At 34.2% G+C, this 15,438-nt stretch overlaps 1 protein-coding gene across 1 annotated transcript; it reads right to left on the bottom strand.

Annotated features, from left to right (window-relative positions):
- Positions 1-12,085: 12,085 nt before the first annotated feature.
- On the bottom strand, positions 12,086-15,438 carry LOC137709801 (putative glycerol-3-phosphate transporter 4). The gene is made up of 3 exons (XM_068448784.1): positions 14,412-15,438; positions 12,701-13,243; positions 12,086-12,120 (listed from the first exon to the last, which is right to left on the bottom strand). The coding sequence occupies exons 1-3, from the start codon at positions 15,436-15,438 to the stop codon at positions 12,086-12,088; spliced, it is 1,605 nt and encodes a 534-aa protein (XP_068304885.1).

Genomic DNA, 15,438 nt, shown 5'->3' with positions numbered 1-15,438 from the left:
TGAAGAATTTCTTCTTGTAAAAACTTTATTTGTTGGGATTTTGCAGTAATCTGGTTGAGGGTTTTTGAAACATTATCTTTTTGAAGTTGTTTTAACTTTTTAAGATCTGTTTCTATGCAAAATTTAAAAGTAATCTTTTGGCCAAAAACCTTGGTTGTAATACAGTTATGATGAACTTTGAAAGGATAAATTAATGCGATGAAAGGGAGTCCCAAAATAACTGGATCAGATATATTTTTGATTAAAACGAATGGAGTTTTAAAACAAACATTCTGTTGACAAACATGAGCTTTGGGAATTTCATATTTTAACTTCATTGGGGATTGGTTTGCCGCACTAAGTACTTCGGTAGACTTATGATAATATCTAGTAGGTATTAACCCTTCTTGAATACAATTTAAATCTGCGCCCGAATCAATTAAAGCGATGTTTTCTAAATGAAAATCTTCAATTATTATCTTGATTTTAGAATACCATTTTCTAATTCTAATTTTGTCTAAAAGACTTAAAACAAGTTCTTTTGAAGAAGAAGATTTGCTAGACTGGGCATCGGAATCGGAATGTGAAGAAGAATTGTCCTGTTCAAGCGCTTGAGTGTGAACCCTACTGAGTTGTGAGCGAATTTCGGTATTTTCGGATTTTAAAAACTTAATTTCCGATTTGATTTGATTAACTTCTTTTTGCAAATCTTTGATGGTGATTTCCTTTTTGGGTTTATTAAAACGTTCCAAAGTGGTACTGAGAGAAATCTTTTGAGAAGAAGTTTGGCTAGTGCCAGGTTCATGAAGAGAAATCAAATTTTTGAGTTTCTTCAAATAAAAAGATTTTAAATCAGGGTCATCGACTTTATATATATATATATATATATATATTAAGTAGATTTAAATTTATTTATTTTGTATGTATAACACTTAAGAAATTGAATGATATGTATATTTATTAAGTAACTTTAAATTTATTATTATAGTTTGGGTCTGAATTTTGTTAGAAAAATATATTATTGTGTGTTTTATGTAAAAAAAAAAAAAAAAAAAAAGAGTTTGAAGGGAGTAAAGTCAATTTTTTGGTTAATTACACTAACACCCCCTGAGGTTTATCGTGTTTTCACAAAACCCCATCACATTTGAAACATAACACTAACACCCCTTGAGGTTCTAGTTCACTTTCACATAACCCCTTTAGGGCTAACATCACCTTAAAATAATTTGTTGAAGACAATTTTGCCCTCATTATTAATTACTTTATGAAAAATCCTTTATAAATAAATAGAATAAAAATTCAAATTAAAATCTTACAATAAAAGGAAATAAAAGAAAATTGAAGAAATCTTGTTACCTTCTTCCTCTACGCTGTTAATTCATATCCCAATCCTCTTTTCTTAATTAGAAAAACCCTAGCATAACAAATCTTTCTCCTGTTAAATCCTTTGGGAGTTTCAGAGTATGAATGTGGTTGGATAATTTCTTCCAAGAAGCCAAATCAAGTATTCTTCTCCATGTTTGAAATCAAGGCTTTCTTCCATATCGTTTTCTCGTCGAAATTGGTTTCAGTTTGGGTGAACAAGGAGTGAAGGAGGTTGACGAAGAGATGGAGGTGGCGATTTGAGGACAACAACAAAAAGAAAAAAAAAAATTAAGAGAAAGATCCGAAGATGCATAGGTGGCTTTCTATTTTCAGTAAATTTTTTTTTTTTTTTATGGTTAATGCATGTTTTTGAAGTCCAACCAAAAATAATCTATTTTCTTTATATTGGTTATTATTATATGTATTTTTAAATGGCTTTTTTATTTTTTAAAGTAATTAGTAATGGGGCAAATTTGTCTTTAAGAAATTATTTTAAGGTGATGTCAGCCCTGAAAAGGTTTTGTGAAAGTGAATTAGAACCTCAAGGAGTGTAAATGTTATGTTTCAAACGTGAGGGGGTTTGGTGAAAACACGATAAATATCAGGAGGTGTTAGTGTAATTAACCCGTCAATTTTTAATAAATTTTTTAATAATTTTTTTTTAAAATACCTAGCACGACGCCATAATGTATCATTACGCAAAAGCACTTTGTGCGACGTCATAATTTATAACTGCATCGCGCAATTGTTAAAATTTTGGCAGTTTAATTGAAAAAAAAAAGCCTTTTTTTAGGATTTAATTGGAAAAGAGTCGAGACACTACCCACCCATCTATCTCTCTCTTCCCTCTGTGGAAGAGGTTGTAGGTGATGGATGGGTGTAGTTGGCTTGAAAAAATGGTGGAGATTGGTCAGAAACAACACGGGTCACCGGCAGGTTGAAGAAATGGGGAAGGATGTTTCTCTCTCTTTCTCCTCTGATTGGTTGCTTATATTCTCCCACTTTCCTAATTGGTCCTTACCCTTTAATCTGATTGGTCAGTCTTCCTACAAGGTGGGAGTTTAACACTTTATAACCTAAAATATAAATAACCAATTTCAAATGTCCGTAACTATACTGTTATAATCCGGACTCGCAAGCGGCTTTCGCCTAAATGTTTGTACTAACGAGTACTACACAAATGCGCTAAAGGAATAAGTCATACATTTCTCTAGACGATACTTCACGGAAGTCAAAGTCCGTGCCTCTAGGGGCATTTTCGTCAATTCTCTCAATTAAAATAAATAAAACGTAAATTTAGGGACAGGTTGTCGCAATCTACTCACCTTAAAAAAAAATTGTCCTCAAAATTTGAACTCACTTATAATACAAAAAATAGTGAAAAGACAATAGGGAAATAAATATGTAAAGAAGATATCAAGTTAGAGTGGTTGTATAAAAGAGAATGTCATTCTGTCGCGATCGGAGTGCAGTGATTCCTCTTTCATGCCTCCAAACTCATACTTTCCATCTCCTTCAGTACAATAATATAATATACTGCTTTTATAAAAACATAACTTCGAAAATATTTATATATGTAATATAACATCCCGCCAAAATACATATATATACGATAATGTAAAGTTAAAGTAATTGTACTGAAATGAAAACTGAATATAAAATATTTTTCACCTACGAACTCGTTACATCACGTACTCGCAATAACTTTGGGTTAAGCCCAAATAATAAGTATACTAACGTGAACGGACCTACTTATCTACTTGATTAACGAACCCAACGAATAAGTTATTGATATTACGGTCTGCAGCCCGCAATACCGATAACTCACTGTTGTCTCAATAAGCAAGTAACAAATTCCTGAGGGTGCAATATTACCATCATGCCCCTCATTGGGAAAATACTCATATCGTCTGAACAAAACCTCGATCGTGCTCACGCACTACCTTCTCGGGCAACGTCATAAACATTACACAATTTCTGACATCATAATCTCGATCATTCAAATACCTTTTTGTATTACTCCTCTATCAATCATATATTGTGCATAAAGTCTCCATGCAACGTTTTCAAACAGTGCCAAACTCAAAATCGAAAATTGTAACCGTAGTTACACATAACTCTAGAGGGATAGGTGTTAGTCATAATCATACCAAAACCATAGTACGCATAAACGCAACATGTCCACCAAGGTCAAGATAACTCATTCCAACTGGCCATTACTCTGAGGAAGAAACATGGTATTATACCAAAAACTTAGTGTGCATGGCCTTCAAGAGGACTTCCTAATATTTAGAAGTGATATGCACGTCACAGTGAGATACGGTAGTGACATGCGCACCATATAATCAAACAATGTAATCCACAACACCTTAGCGAACAGGTTCATAGTGAGTTTCTCTCGATTTAGCGAAAAGCTAAGTCAATAAAGCTAAAAGAACACTCAAGAATTTGAGGATCAACACAAGTCCATCAAATCTAGAGTTCAAGATATCTAGGTTGATTGTATGACCTCACACTACAAAGGTAGTTTATAGAATATTCAATCACCAATGGTAAAGGTTCACTCAGCAGAGTAATTGTTGGGTGATTGAAGAATTAATGGTTGCAACTAAAATTTCAATGTCCAAGCGATTATTCTAGACAGTCTGCCTACCTCAGAAATAAAACGGAAAACGGTGGAGTAGATACATACTCTTGATTGACTGAAATGCTTTCCAACAAAAGAAGATGAAACACCGTCAGAATATATGCCTATCAAAGCGCAAGAAAATCTGAAGAATTCAAGAATGAGATATTCTCTCAAGGGATCAACAATGTAGTCCATCTGGACCAATAGGAGGTGGGTTGACTTGTCAAGTTAGTCTATAATCACCAAACGTCATCATAATCTCCACATGTATGAGATACCTTGTACTAGGAGCTTATGGTGATATTTCCCCATCTCTATTCGGATACAGGAAACGATTACAACTATTCGAATGATTCTTGAAGATTTGTAGGTAACGTCAAACCAAGCTTGTGGATTCCAACTAAAATGGAATAGGACAGGCTGAAAATATTTAAAAGGTAATTAATGTCTTTTTACACAATTGGGACGATACTCAATAGTGCAATCATAGACATTGATTTAGTTCTTCCACTGCCGCTATCGAAAATTTAATACTTTTTCAAAAGAAAGTGCATTTAAGAAGTTTGTGAGATTGGTGAAAGTTCTGAACACATTTCTCCACAAAGAAGTGTCATCCGGTTTTCCAAATGAAAATGAAGACAATTGACTCTAGGTCATGAATAAGATGGTTCATTTCAAACGGTTCTAATCGTTGGAAAATATAAGCGATATTTCGTCATGCCAACGTCATCGAAAAGTGTAAAGAGATGGTGAGGTGAGAACAACAGTTCGGTAGTCTAAAACTTTATTCATAATCAACACCCCAAGCTTAACTAACTTTCCTTAGCCGATAAGTGAGGAAAAACACTATAGCCAAAAAATCGCTAACCAATTGTCGATAAACTCGACAAGATTAAGGATATCTCAAATCTCACACATCTCACTTCCAAATAAAAGGAATATCACCAGACCTATTAATGAGATTTTACATAAATCCCATAATTTTTTAGATTAAAAATATTAAAGGATAAATTATACTCTCCACCATATTTTGTGTGTGTGTGTGTGTGTGTGTGTAAACATGGGTACGTTCGTTAAAACTAACCAAAAAATTATTGTACCAAAACATGAGTACATTTTTCAAAAACACAAAAAAATAAATAACAGATACTCGGCTTAATAACATCACTAAATTTCGTCCATTAAACTTGACATGGATACATTCTCAAATAAATAAAATTGAATGTACCCATATAAGTTAAAATTTTGAATTAGAACAAAATTGAATGGATTTTATATTAAAAAAAAAATGGGTACATTTATATTTAAAAATGGCACATTTTATATATGACAAATTAGTATATTTAAAAATGGTTACATTTAAGATTAAAATAAATTGAAAAATATATATATGAATGAGTACATTGAAGATTAAAAAACTGAAAACATGTGCCTAGTATATGTAATAATACATGCAAAATTATTTACCTACAAAATAAAAGGATGTTTTTAGCCAATTGATTCAAAGTTAATTAATTACCTATATCTAATTAAAAATATAGGTAATTTATTTCACACAGATATAATAATAACGAAATGTGCCTAATGTATACATGCAAAATAATTTACCTACAATGATTGTCAAACAAATATAAGAATTGGACAGATGATGACAAGACAAGTATGAAGTAGATACTTTTGTGATAATAAAGCACTTATTTGCCATAATTATGGTGGATAATTAAATTCATCAACATAATTAGGGTGTTGTGGTACAATTGTAAATATTTTAAAAATAATAGGTATTTATTTGTTTACATGGCCGTTTATTTCAAATTTGGGTTTTATTTGAATGTTTAAAACGAGATGGGTTTTTGTCAAGAAAATAAGTGTTGCATGGGTTTATATCTAAAAAGCCCCTGGTACAAACTTATTCTAATTTTTTTTTTTTTTGAAATGTTTTGCATTAAAAATTAATTAGGAGGTTAATAAGGGTGTGCATATTAAAATTCTAAATCAATTACTAATTTTTATTTTAAAATATTACATAACTGACATATAAATTCATTAATACATTAATGCTAGAGACTTCGATTAAAATCTAAAAACTACTCAATGAAGACAAGTGAATCAATGATAAGGTTTTTTTTTTTTTTTCTCCAATTAAATTCTCAAAGTGTTAATTATTTTTATAAAACATACAATTTGCCGGTCCTTTTTTTTTCCCTAATTTACTATTTTACTTCTCATCCAAGACCTTCTTTCCCTTCTCCACTGTTCTCTTTCTAAATTTCAAGTTTGTCTGGAGAATTTTATCTAGCATGAACCGGCTCATATCATCAATCAAAATCTATAACCGTTGAACCTTAATTTAATCATTGAATTTTTAGCTAAAGATTAATGATGGTTGATCTCAGTCCATACTATCATAGAATTTTCACCCATAATATATTGGCTTAGAAGAAGTAAAGGGAATTGTTATTAGCACTCCAAAAATCTGATTTTGCACTCCTCATACGTGTATTTTTCTTTCTAATTATAGAAAGATAGAGTGCAAAATGAGATTTTTGAAGTGTCAATAACAATTGCCGATGCAAATTCACAACTAACAGTCTAAGACCAGTTACTAGTTTATGGCCAACAACTGAAATTATTTCATTGCATCAAAGACTTAGAGATAGTCAAGTCAAGAAACTTAACTAAAAGAAAAATCATTCACATGTTTATAAACTTTTTCTAGTTGAAGATGACCATGGGAGCTTTATCACCTTTAGACCAAAACCAGTCCACTTGTTCCACACTCTAGTTGTAGCCATGAGAAGAGAATGCAAGTGCAGTGATATGTGGTTCTAATTTTTGCCCCAAGACCCAAGCCATCGGGCACTAGCTATGTAGCCGTAGACTTTGTCATGTAATGCCGCTGGCTAGCGTGTTTGTTTGTGTGTTTGAGCATATGGAAGGTGAAAATTTTAGGTAGGAACTTTGTCACTACATAACAAGATGAGGAGAGGTATTATCTACACAATTCCGATGATGTGACAAAAGAGTCCCCATCGATGTTTGCTCCTAAAAAAGGGTGTTGGAAAATTGAAACTTGTGCTTTGGATTATGGTTTCTAGATGGACATTCAAAGCACCACAATGCGATGCCGTTGCCAGCGGCTTAGCAGTTTTGTATGGAATGAGTGGATAAGAAGAAATGGACAGCACTACAAGTTGCAGTAATAGTTCCATGCCTTCATCCTAACATGCTATCAACTTTCTATCAAAACCAATCCTTACTTTTCCACACAAATCATTGGAATAGTTCCAAAATTCATGCACATGAGCAACATTGACCTTAAATTAAATTTAGAACTCTTGACACAATTAATATAGAGGAAATTGTAACAATAGTCCTTCAACGTGCAACTATGGCTTTTTTTTTGTCAACTCTGTCAGAGCTTCTTTCAAAATGATTCACGTGTCATGCACATAAGATTGAATCAAGGGGCAAATATAGAAACCCAAATGAGAAAATTGTAGCAATGATGCGTCAGCTTTAACCCAATTGTAGCAATGGTCTTTTCAACATGACTTATTTTGATAGAAGTTCTGCAGAGTTGGCGAAAAGGATCATAGCTACACATTTAGTTAAATGATCATTGCTCTAATTGGATTAAAATTGAGGGACTATTGGTACAATTTTCTCATTAATATAAGATCCTTTTTCTCATAAGAAGTATATTCTATGAGTTTTATTCTAATGTTGACATGTATCGTACCATGATTGACCTCCTGGTTGGAAGGAAACTCTTGTGCTTCGGCAGGGATGCCTCAGCATGAATCCTTCAATGGGTCCTTGAAAGTATGAAGTTGACTGGTACTTGGTAGTTTTGGGATTGGTCAAGTGTGTGGTATTACCAACAGGTTTCATTGTTTCTGTAGATGAGCGAAAAAGCAGAAGCAGAATTCACAAGTAAAGTAGAAAAGATTTTTACCAAGAAAAAAAAATGTTTATAAAGATTAATGGCCATTTTTGATAAATGAGGTAATTTTTGTTAGTTTTGATGAAAAAAAAAGGCATATTTTAATTATGTAACTAACACTTTTCTTAATTCACAATAAGCATACAATGTTAAAACCCTCTTCGAATTGTGTTTGGAATTAGCTTAAATGATAAGAAAATGTAGAATAATGAGTTGAAGGTTTTTGTCACACACATTTATACGTATGCTTATTGTCCAAATTATTTAAATATCAATGATTTTCTGTATCTCCAGCATGCATGATAGAGATTGATGGTTATGTCTGAGTTGGAGCTTTCAAAATCGACATAGCTTGTCTTTTCGTTACTGCATCATGGGAACCATAATTTTGCTTTTTTTGGTCATGAGGAACCGTCATTTTTTAAATGGAAGGTTTATGACCACATCTAGCTTATGACCTCAAAATTCATGGCTTATCGTAGATGATTATGAATTTTTTAAACAGTCATTTGATAGCTATTTTGTTGTTAGCTTTTAGTTTTAATTTTTATTTCATTCCAAAACTGAAAACATGTTTGATAACTATTTTCAGTTTTCAAATTGAAAATTAAAACTAATTGGTTATCAAACGATCCGTGAGCGATCTGACAAGAAATTGTGCAAGAAAATTATGAAAACCAAATACATGATGATGATACTAAATATTTACGTGAAGGAAATCCTTGATGCCAGAATGCTTAATTGTGATCATACGATAATGCTTAACAAATGATTATTATTTATCTATTTAATTATTTGTGAATGTGAAGCCAAAAACCCTGGCTACTAAGCCCCCATAAAAGGCATCCTCTTTTTAGAATTGTATTAGGGCACTCCGAAATTCCGACAGGCATCACAAAAGATTGTACATGTTATTGTTGCTGTTTCAAGGGATTGCGAAGTTTTGAGGAATTGAGAACAAGGTGGTGAGTAATGGGGATTAGGATCCTAGCCGAATCCTCTTTTAGAGGATCCGAAAGATCAATTAATTGTATTCGTTCATCGTAATCATGTAATCAGAAATTATTTTAAATTTTTTATTTAAAATTAAATATAAATAGTACCTAACGAAAACTAACCGCACAATGTATGATAAACAGACACGATTAATTGATCCTTCAGATCCCCACAAAGAGGATCCGAAGAGGATCTGAAGAATGGATAACAAAAAGTTGATAGGATGAATTAAAAAATGCACTTCATGATCATTATAAAAACATGCAATAGGGATTTGTAAATGACACCTTTTAAGTACGAATGCAAAGAAAAAACACCTCTCTCTCTCGTTGAAAACACAAACAAAGGAACAAGCAAAAGCCGCCGACCCTAGCCTTTGGCTTGGGTGCCAGTGGCAACCCCCTTTTCTTCTCCTCCTTTCGTCCTTCTCTTCTTCTTCTTCTTTATTTTGGTTCTCTTCTAAGTGTTATCTCAATTTTCTTTGACCTCAGTCTCAATCACCCTCTAAGCTTGTCTCAGTTTTGGGTTTCATTCCCCTACCTTGACTTTCGTCGCCACTTATCCTCTAAGCTTGTCTCAGATTTAGGCTTCATGCCCCTTATCCGACGTTTTTCGCCTATTTTTACTACTTTCTGGTATTTATTTTTCCTTGCTCTCCCCTCATTTGGGTTGTGGCTCACCTTTTTCTTGAGCTTTTTACTTTGTATGGTGTTGTTTAGCTGCTCTTTTTGGGCCATTTTATTGTTTTTCTTTCTTTTTTTTTCCTGTTGTTTTGCTTGTATTTAGATTGTGGGATGCCTTTGGACCTCTCTTCTCCTTGTACTATTTTTTTTTCAGTGGAAGTAACATTGTTTGACAAAAAAAAAAAAAGAGTAGGGATTGGCATATCCCTCTCAATAATGGTCATGGAGGGCTTTTGTAATCATTACTGTCTAACATTTTGTGATCAATTTCTTAATAACTTGACCTTAATCCCTCGGTACTTGAAAAAACCTCACTCAAGCATTAAAAAAATTTCAAAACCAAAGATATATGTATATTTTGATGTCAAGAACTTTTGTGATGCCCATAATTTTGAGCAAAATGGAGAGCTTGTAGCATTTGTTTCATTACCAGTGTTAGAACTTGGGACCACAGACTATGACTACAGACCATATTCATGAAGAAGGGGGAAAACACATATTACTGGCCAAAGAAATTAAGCACTAATATATGATTATGGTGATGCACCCATCTCTACATTATTAATTAAGTATTGCAGTGAGTGAAGGATTACTTGTGGGATTTTGTTGCATTTAAGAACCTGATGTGAATATTTTTTTATAGGATATATTTACACCAAGTGAGAAATTTGTGTTAAATCACACCATAAGCCAGCTATAATAAATTGATATCAAATTCGTCACCCAGAAAAATGAAAATCAAGACCTTATACTTATAAATGAAAAGATTAGGGTAGAAAAAGAATTGCCAATTAAAGTCTTTTCAATGTTATGACTGCTATGATGAAAAGGTTTTATATGGAATTTTAAAACAGAAATTTTATTTCCTACAAGGAGGATTTATTCCAATGTGGTTTTTTTGAAGTCAGTTTTCAGATTTGCCCAAAGCTTCTACTACAATGGTGCACTTTGCCTAATTGGACGTTCATGCGACTAATCGAAAATCTTTATTTATTGAAAGTTAGTGCGTATAGTTGATGACTGGAGGCTAATTATGGAGCCCTCTCGAGTCTCGACGTATTACAAACAATTCGAGTAATCTATTTTTTAAATTTCACTTCGTATTATTTCTGTAAAATATTAGCAAAAATATTAGTCAGAATCAGAAATGATTAAGACATCTAATTGTATTTAAAGAAATTAACAAACATAGCACTCGAAAAAACATTAAAATTCCAACATGAGAATTGAATTGGTAAAAGGTTTCATAATGAGTTGACCTTTTACAAATGCGATATATTGATGGAGAACTAAAAACAGGTTTTTCGAATCATTGTAAAAATATATTTAAAATGGGGATCTCTTTTTGAAGGGTTTTTGTATATGTAAATCACGTTTTACACTTTCCAAATTTATTCAACAACATTTTCCTCGTAACATTGAGATTCTAGAAGTAACCCTCGTCTATTTTTTCTTTTTTATTCAATCAATGTAGAATCGAACTCTTATTGTAAGTGTGATATTTCTTTTCGAAAAGTCTTCATATCGCTAGTTTTCTATGAGAAATGATAATCACGCATCGTTTTTCTCCTCCTACATACCTCTTTTCATTTTGGCCGTATCAAACAAAAACGACAGACAAATTAAACACGAGTGAGAAAAAAATGTGGGTATCATATTCCGTTTTCTTTTGCTCCCTTCAATCCTGTAATTTTTTGGTTACATCCAGCTTGTCAACTGAATTGATTCATTTGTTAATCACAATTATTCTACAAAAAAAATCATATAAAACAATGTGACATACTTTACAGCATGCAATCATACCCTTTCACTGAAACATAAAAACTACAAAATACAAACATTATTAATAGCTCCATTTTATTTCCAACTCCTGCAAATGTAACACTCTCAACAAAATTTTCTACACTAACTTCTCCCCAGCAGCTCTACAGAGCTACATTATCAACGAACATGGAACCAAAGAAATGAAACTACGATTCGGGCAAATGTCGATTGGTATTAAACCAAAGTTGTAAACTTACAAACAGAAATGTTTTGAATCTTGACAGAAAGCTAAACAGCATCAGTGCCACCTAGTTGGATCGAGACAGTAAATCAAAATTGTCACACGAAAAAGAAGTCGAGAAAGAAAGAATTATATCTTAGCCAATAGCCGTAAACACAATTCACCCGGTCCCTCAATGACAACAGACCTACTTGGGAGAGCGATTACCAGAGTAGGGAAAATCTTAATATCGTTTATTAGTTTGCTTATATTACGGTCAATGAACCCCAAAATGACTGCTAAAAAGCTACTTCTGAAGGCATTCAGTTTTGACTATACTGATGCTTTGGCTTCGTTTTGTAGAATGTCCAAAAGAAAATTGCTTTTTTGAAGACCACAAAATGCCACTTACATGCTGAGCTTGAACTCATCAATGTAACGAAGATTGTTTTTCACGATTTCCAGCATACGATGAAGCTTCTTGAGGCTGTACTTTAGTATCATCATTGATCACTTAGAAGTGGCTGTGATGCAGGAGCTGCAGAAGGAAATAATACCAGTAAGTACAGTATGGAATGAAAATGTAATGGTCACTTTGGCAAGGACTGCACATAAGAATTCTAGTTACCCAAGAACGAATTTTTGACGTCTATGATCACCTGAATCAAGGCATGCATGAGAGGGTGTGTTAAGCATAACTTTATATACAACTTAGGCCTCTCTACAAATAACTTAAAGTATTGTGCTACATTAATTTAGGAAACGTTTTGTATTCATATTTCCCAAATATTAAGATAACTCTTCCGGGTGTGTTAAGCATAACTTTATATACTACTAAGATGACGGTTCCACTGACCAGGATGGTTTGATCATGGAATGGAAACTCATCTTTAAATATGACTAATTCTTGCGGAGGTTAGTTGGAGATTATCTAGAGTCAAAGGGTTTATTTTCCTTCAATCAATCATGATCTGGCCTTTTTTCACAACATGGATGGAATTGATTACGCAGACCATCCAGTCATTCTATATTGTCAGTATTGGCTGAGGAAAGGAAGAAATGCAGGAAGTTCCCTTTAAGCAAATATTAAGGGAACAATGCAAAAAAGTAAGAATTACCTCCAAAACTTTGCTCACTGGATACAGGTACTGGTTTGCACATCTTCTCAGAAATTTCAGCTATAACCAAACGTGATAAAAGAAGCGTCGCAATAAGAGCACAAATCATTAACATCACAAATACTGCATCCCATCCCTTTGTTGAAAGGAAACCAGTAAGAAGAGGGCCAAAAGCTGCACCAACTGATCCTGTACCATCAATTATGGCGGTAACTGTTGCCAGTGCTCGAGAATCCCCTCTAAGGGAGCTGTGCGTACCAAGGTCTGCAGAAACTGCAGTGGTGATAAGTGCATAGGGCCCATTAATAAACAAGCCAGCAACCATCATAAGTGCAATGTTGGCATTGTGTGAAATGCTGCCATATTTCCGATATAAAAGCATTGCCGGAATTGCAAAAGACATGAAGCCTGCTGCTGTGGTAGCTCGAGCATTAAGTTTATCAGATATGTAGCCAGCAAGGATTCCACCAACTATGCCTCCCACGTCGAACAAAGTGGAGAGATTTCCAGCAGATTTCACAGAAACATACTCTCCTCCAATTTCTGAAAAAGCATAAGAGGGAACAAGATGAGGAACAAAATATCAGACGCATGAACACAATTTAAAATAAATACCTCAAAAAAAATAAATAAATAAATATGACTCTGCAGTCACTTCGCCAGTTCATGAACATTGTTGCAATGTGATATAACATTAGACAACAAAGAGTGATCAATTACCAACGGCAATGTAAAATAACAACACTTACTAACAAGTAAGAACAGTGTGTGCGGATAAGGTTCTAATAGACATTACCATCGACAAAAGAACAGACGCACTCATGCATAGGATCAGCATAAATAACTAGGTACGCATGAGACCAGTATCCACATTAGCAGCCTCATCAAAAGACATGTTTCCTCTGTTGTTACTAGTACTCAAATAATGTTGGAAACCAGGTGAACCTCACGAAGATAAACTTTTGCAGGCTACTAGGACTCCTTATTAGAGTACATGTTTATTCTTTGCAAATCATCTGGAAATCATATAAAGGAATTGGTAAAAATTTCCCTCAAAAACCTATTACCATCTACAGGATGTTTACAGAGAAAATAGATTGGCCACTCTCTCTCTCTCTCTCTCTCTCTCTCTCTCTTGGAACTTGTATGAAACAAAAATCACAAGAAACATGAGAAATTTGTCAGACAAATACCCTCCCTCACTTGCAGCTCCATCCTACACATGGAAAGGCAAAGAAATACAGACGGAAAGAGGCATATAAGTGCAGCCTTGTCTGCACCTTTCAGAACAACAAAAAGGTGGAGAATGGCAATTGGAGGCTTCAAAACCCAAGTCCTGAAAAACATTCTATGCCATTTTAGGCAATTAGATAAGAAAATTAACACACGCAACTGCATAGACTAGAAAGATGGAGACATAAGTAACATTAACTCTATCAACTCATAAGGAAGTTTATTGTGCACTTGTAGTATAACAGAGAGGCCCTAGACCCCAAGCACCAATGTTCTGCCAACATGTTCTTGACTATAAAATTATAAATAACAACCCATGGATACTGCAACGTTTATAATCTTCTTGTTCCAGATTAAAATAATAAAAATACAAAGGCAGAAGATATCTGAAAATGTAGATGGCATTCCCAAATCTTATAATTTGTTACGTCGTATCAGTCAATTCAGATTATATATAAAACCATGAATGTTATGTTACCTGTCTGACTTAGATAAAATGGTAGCCAGTACAGAAATGTGTAGGCCACAAGCTTTGAGAAGAAGAGGCACAACGCAAAAGGTATAACTCCTGGTATTGTACAAGCTTGAATAAGTCCAATACTCGTCCTACTCACAGACCCAATTCGGCGAACAGTTTTTGTTTCACCCTCGACAATGAATCCTTTTTTTATATTAGCTTCTTCGTCGTCGGCCGTTGCCTCCAAATTAGGAGCTGAATTTGGTGGGAAAGAAAATCCAATATCTTCAGGATAAGCAGCCAAGAAGAAGAAAACGATTAGGCCTCCAACTGCTATAAAAGCACCTGGAACAATAAAGCACCAACCCCACCCATAATCCAGAACACTAGCAGCAAGAAGTGAACCACTTATATTCCCAACCGAAGTATGCGCATTCCATATGCCCATTATCAAACCCCTCTTACCCTTTCCAAACCAATTACCAATCACAGCAACAACCGAAGGCCAACCTGTTGCCTGGAACAACCCGGCAATCATTTGCATCCCAAGATAGTAACCAAACACATGGATATTCCAAAAGTATCCCATCCCAAACAGGGCAACAAAAATGCCACTCCCAATCATCCCGGTCGTCAAGAACAACCGGAGGTCCAATGTATCTCCCAAATGACCAGCAACATACATTCCCAAAGAGTAACATGCAAGAAATGCAAGATCAATCTCCCCCAATTTCGACGTCCCATCGGTTCCATTGAAGGGGGCCCAACCCTTGTCTAACCTATAATTCTCATTGCCCTCAAACTCTCTCTTGACAAAGACTTTGCCAAACAAGGGGTCCAAGCCATTGCCTTTATTGGGGTCAGGATACAAAACACTTTTAACTATACTACTGGGTTTTCTAGATGCATGGTAACATGTATAAGCTATGAAAGTAACAAGCAAAATCACATATCTATATGTAGAAAGACTCCAGTCTTTGCCTCTAATGCTTCTAATCAGCAAAATCCCAGGTGGGATTCCTCTCATTGTATCAGAATTCTGAGACAT

Source organism: Pyrus communis, chromosome 12, assembly GCF_963583255.1.
Source record: "Pyrus communis chromosome 12, drPyrComm1.1, whole genome shotgun sequence".
In the NCBI taxonomy this organism is placed as follows: Eukaryota; Viridiplantae; Streptophyta; class Magnoliopsida; order Rosales; family Rosaceae; genus Pyrus; species Pyrus communis.
The sequence above is the reverse complement of the archived record's forward strand: the minus strand, read 5'-3'. Positions and strand labels throughout refer to the sequence as shown.

Coding starts and splice junctions, on each gene's coding strand:
- LOC137709801 (XM_068448784.1), bottom strand. CDS start 15,438: ATGTCTCAGAATTCTGATACAATGAGAGGAATCCCACCTGGGATTTTG. Junction 13,244..14,411: donor ATTTTATCTAAGTCAGACAG/GTAACATAACAT, acceptor ATGCTTTTTCAG/AAATTGGAGGAGAGTATGTT. Junction 12,121..12,700: donor CAGTGAGCAAAGTTTTGGAG/GTAATTCTTACT, acceptor TTCCTTCTGCAG/CTCCTGCATCACAGCCACTT.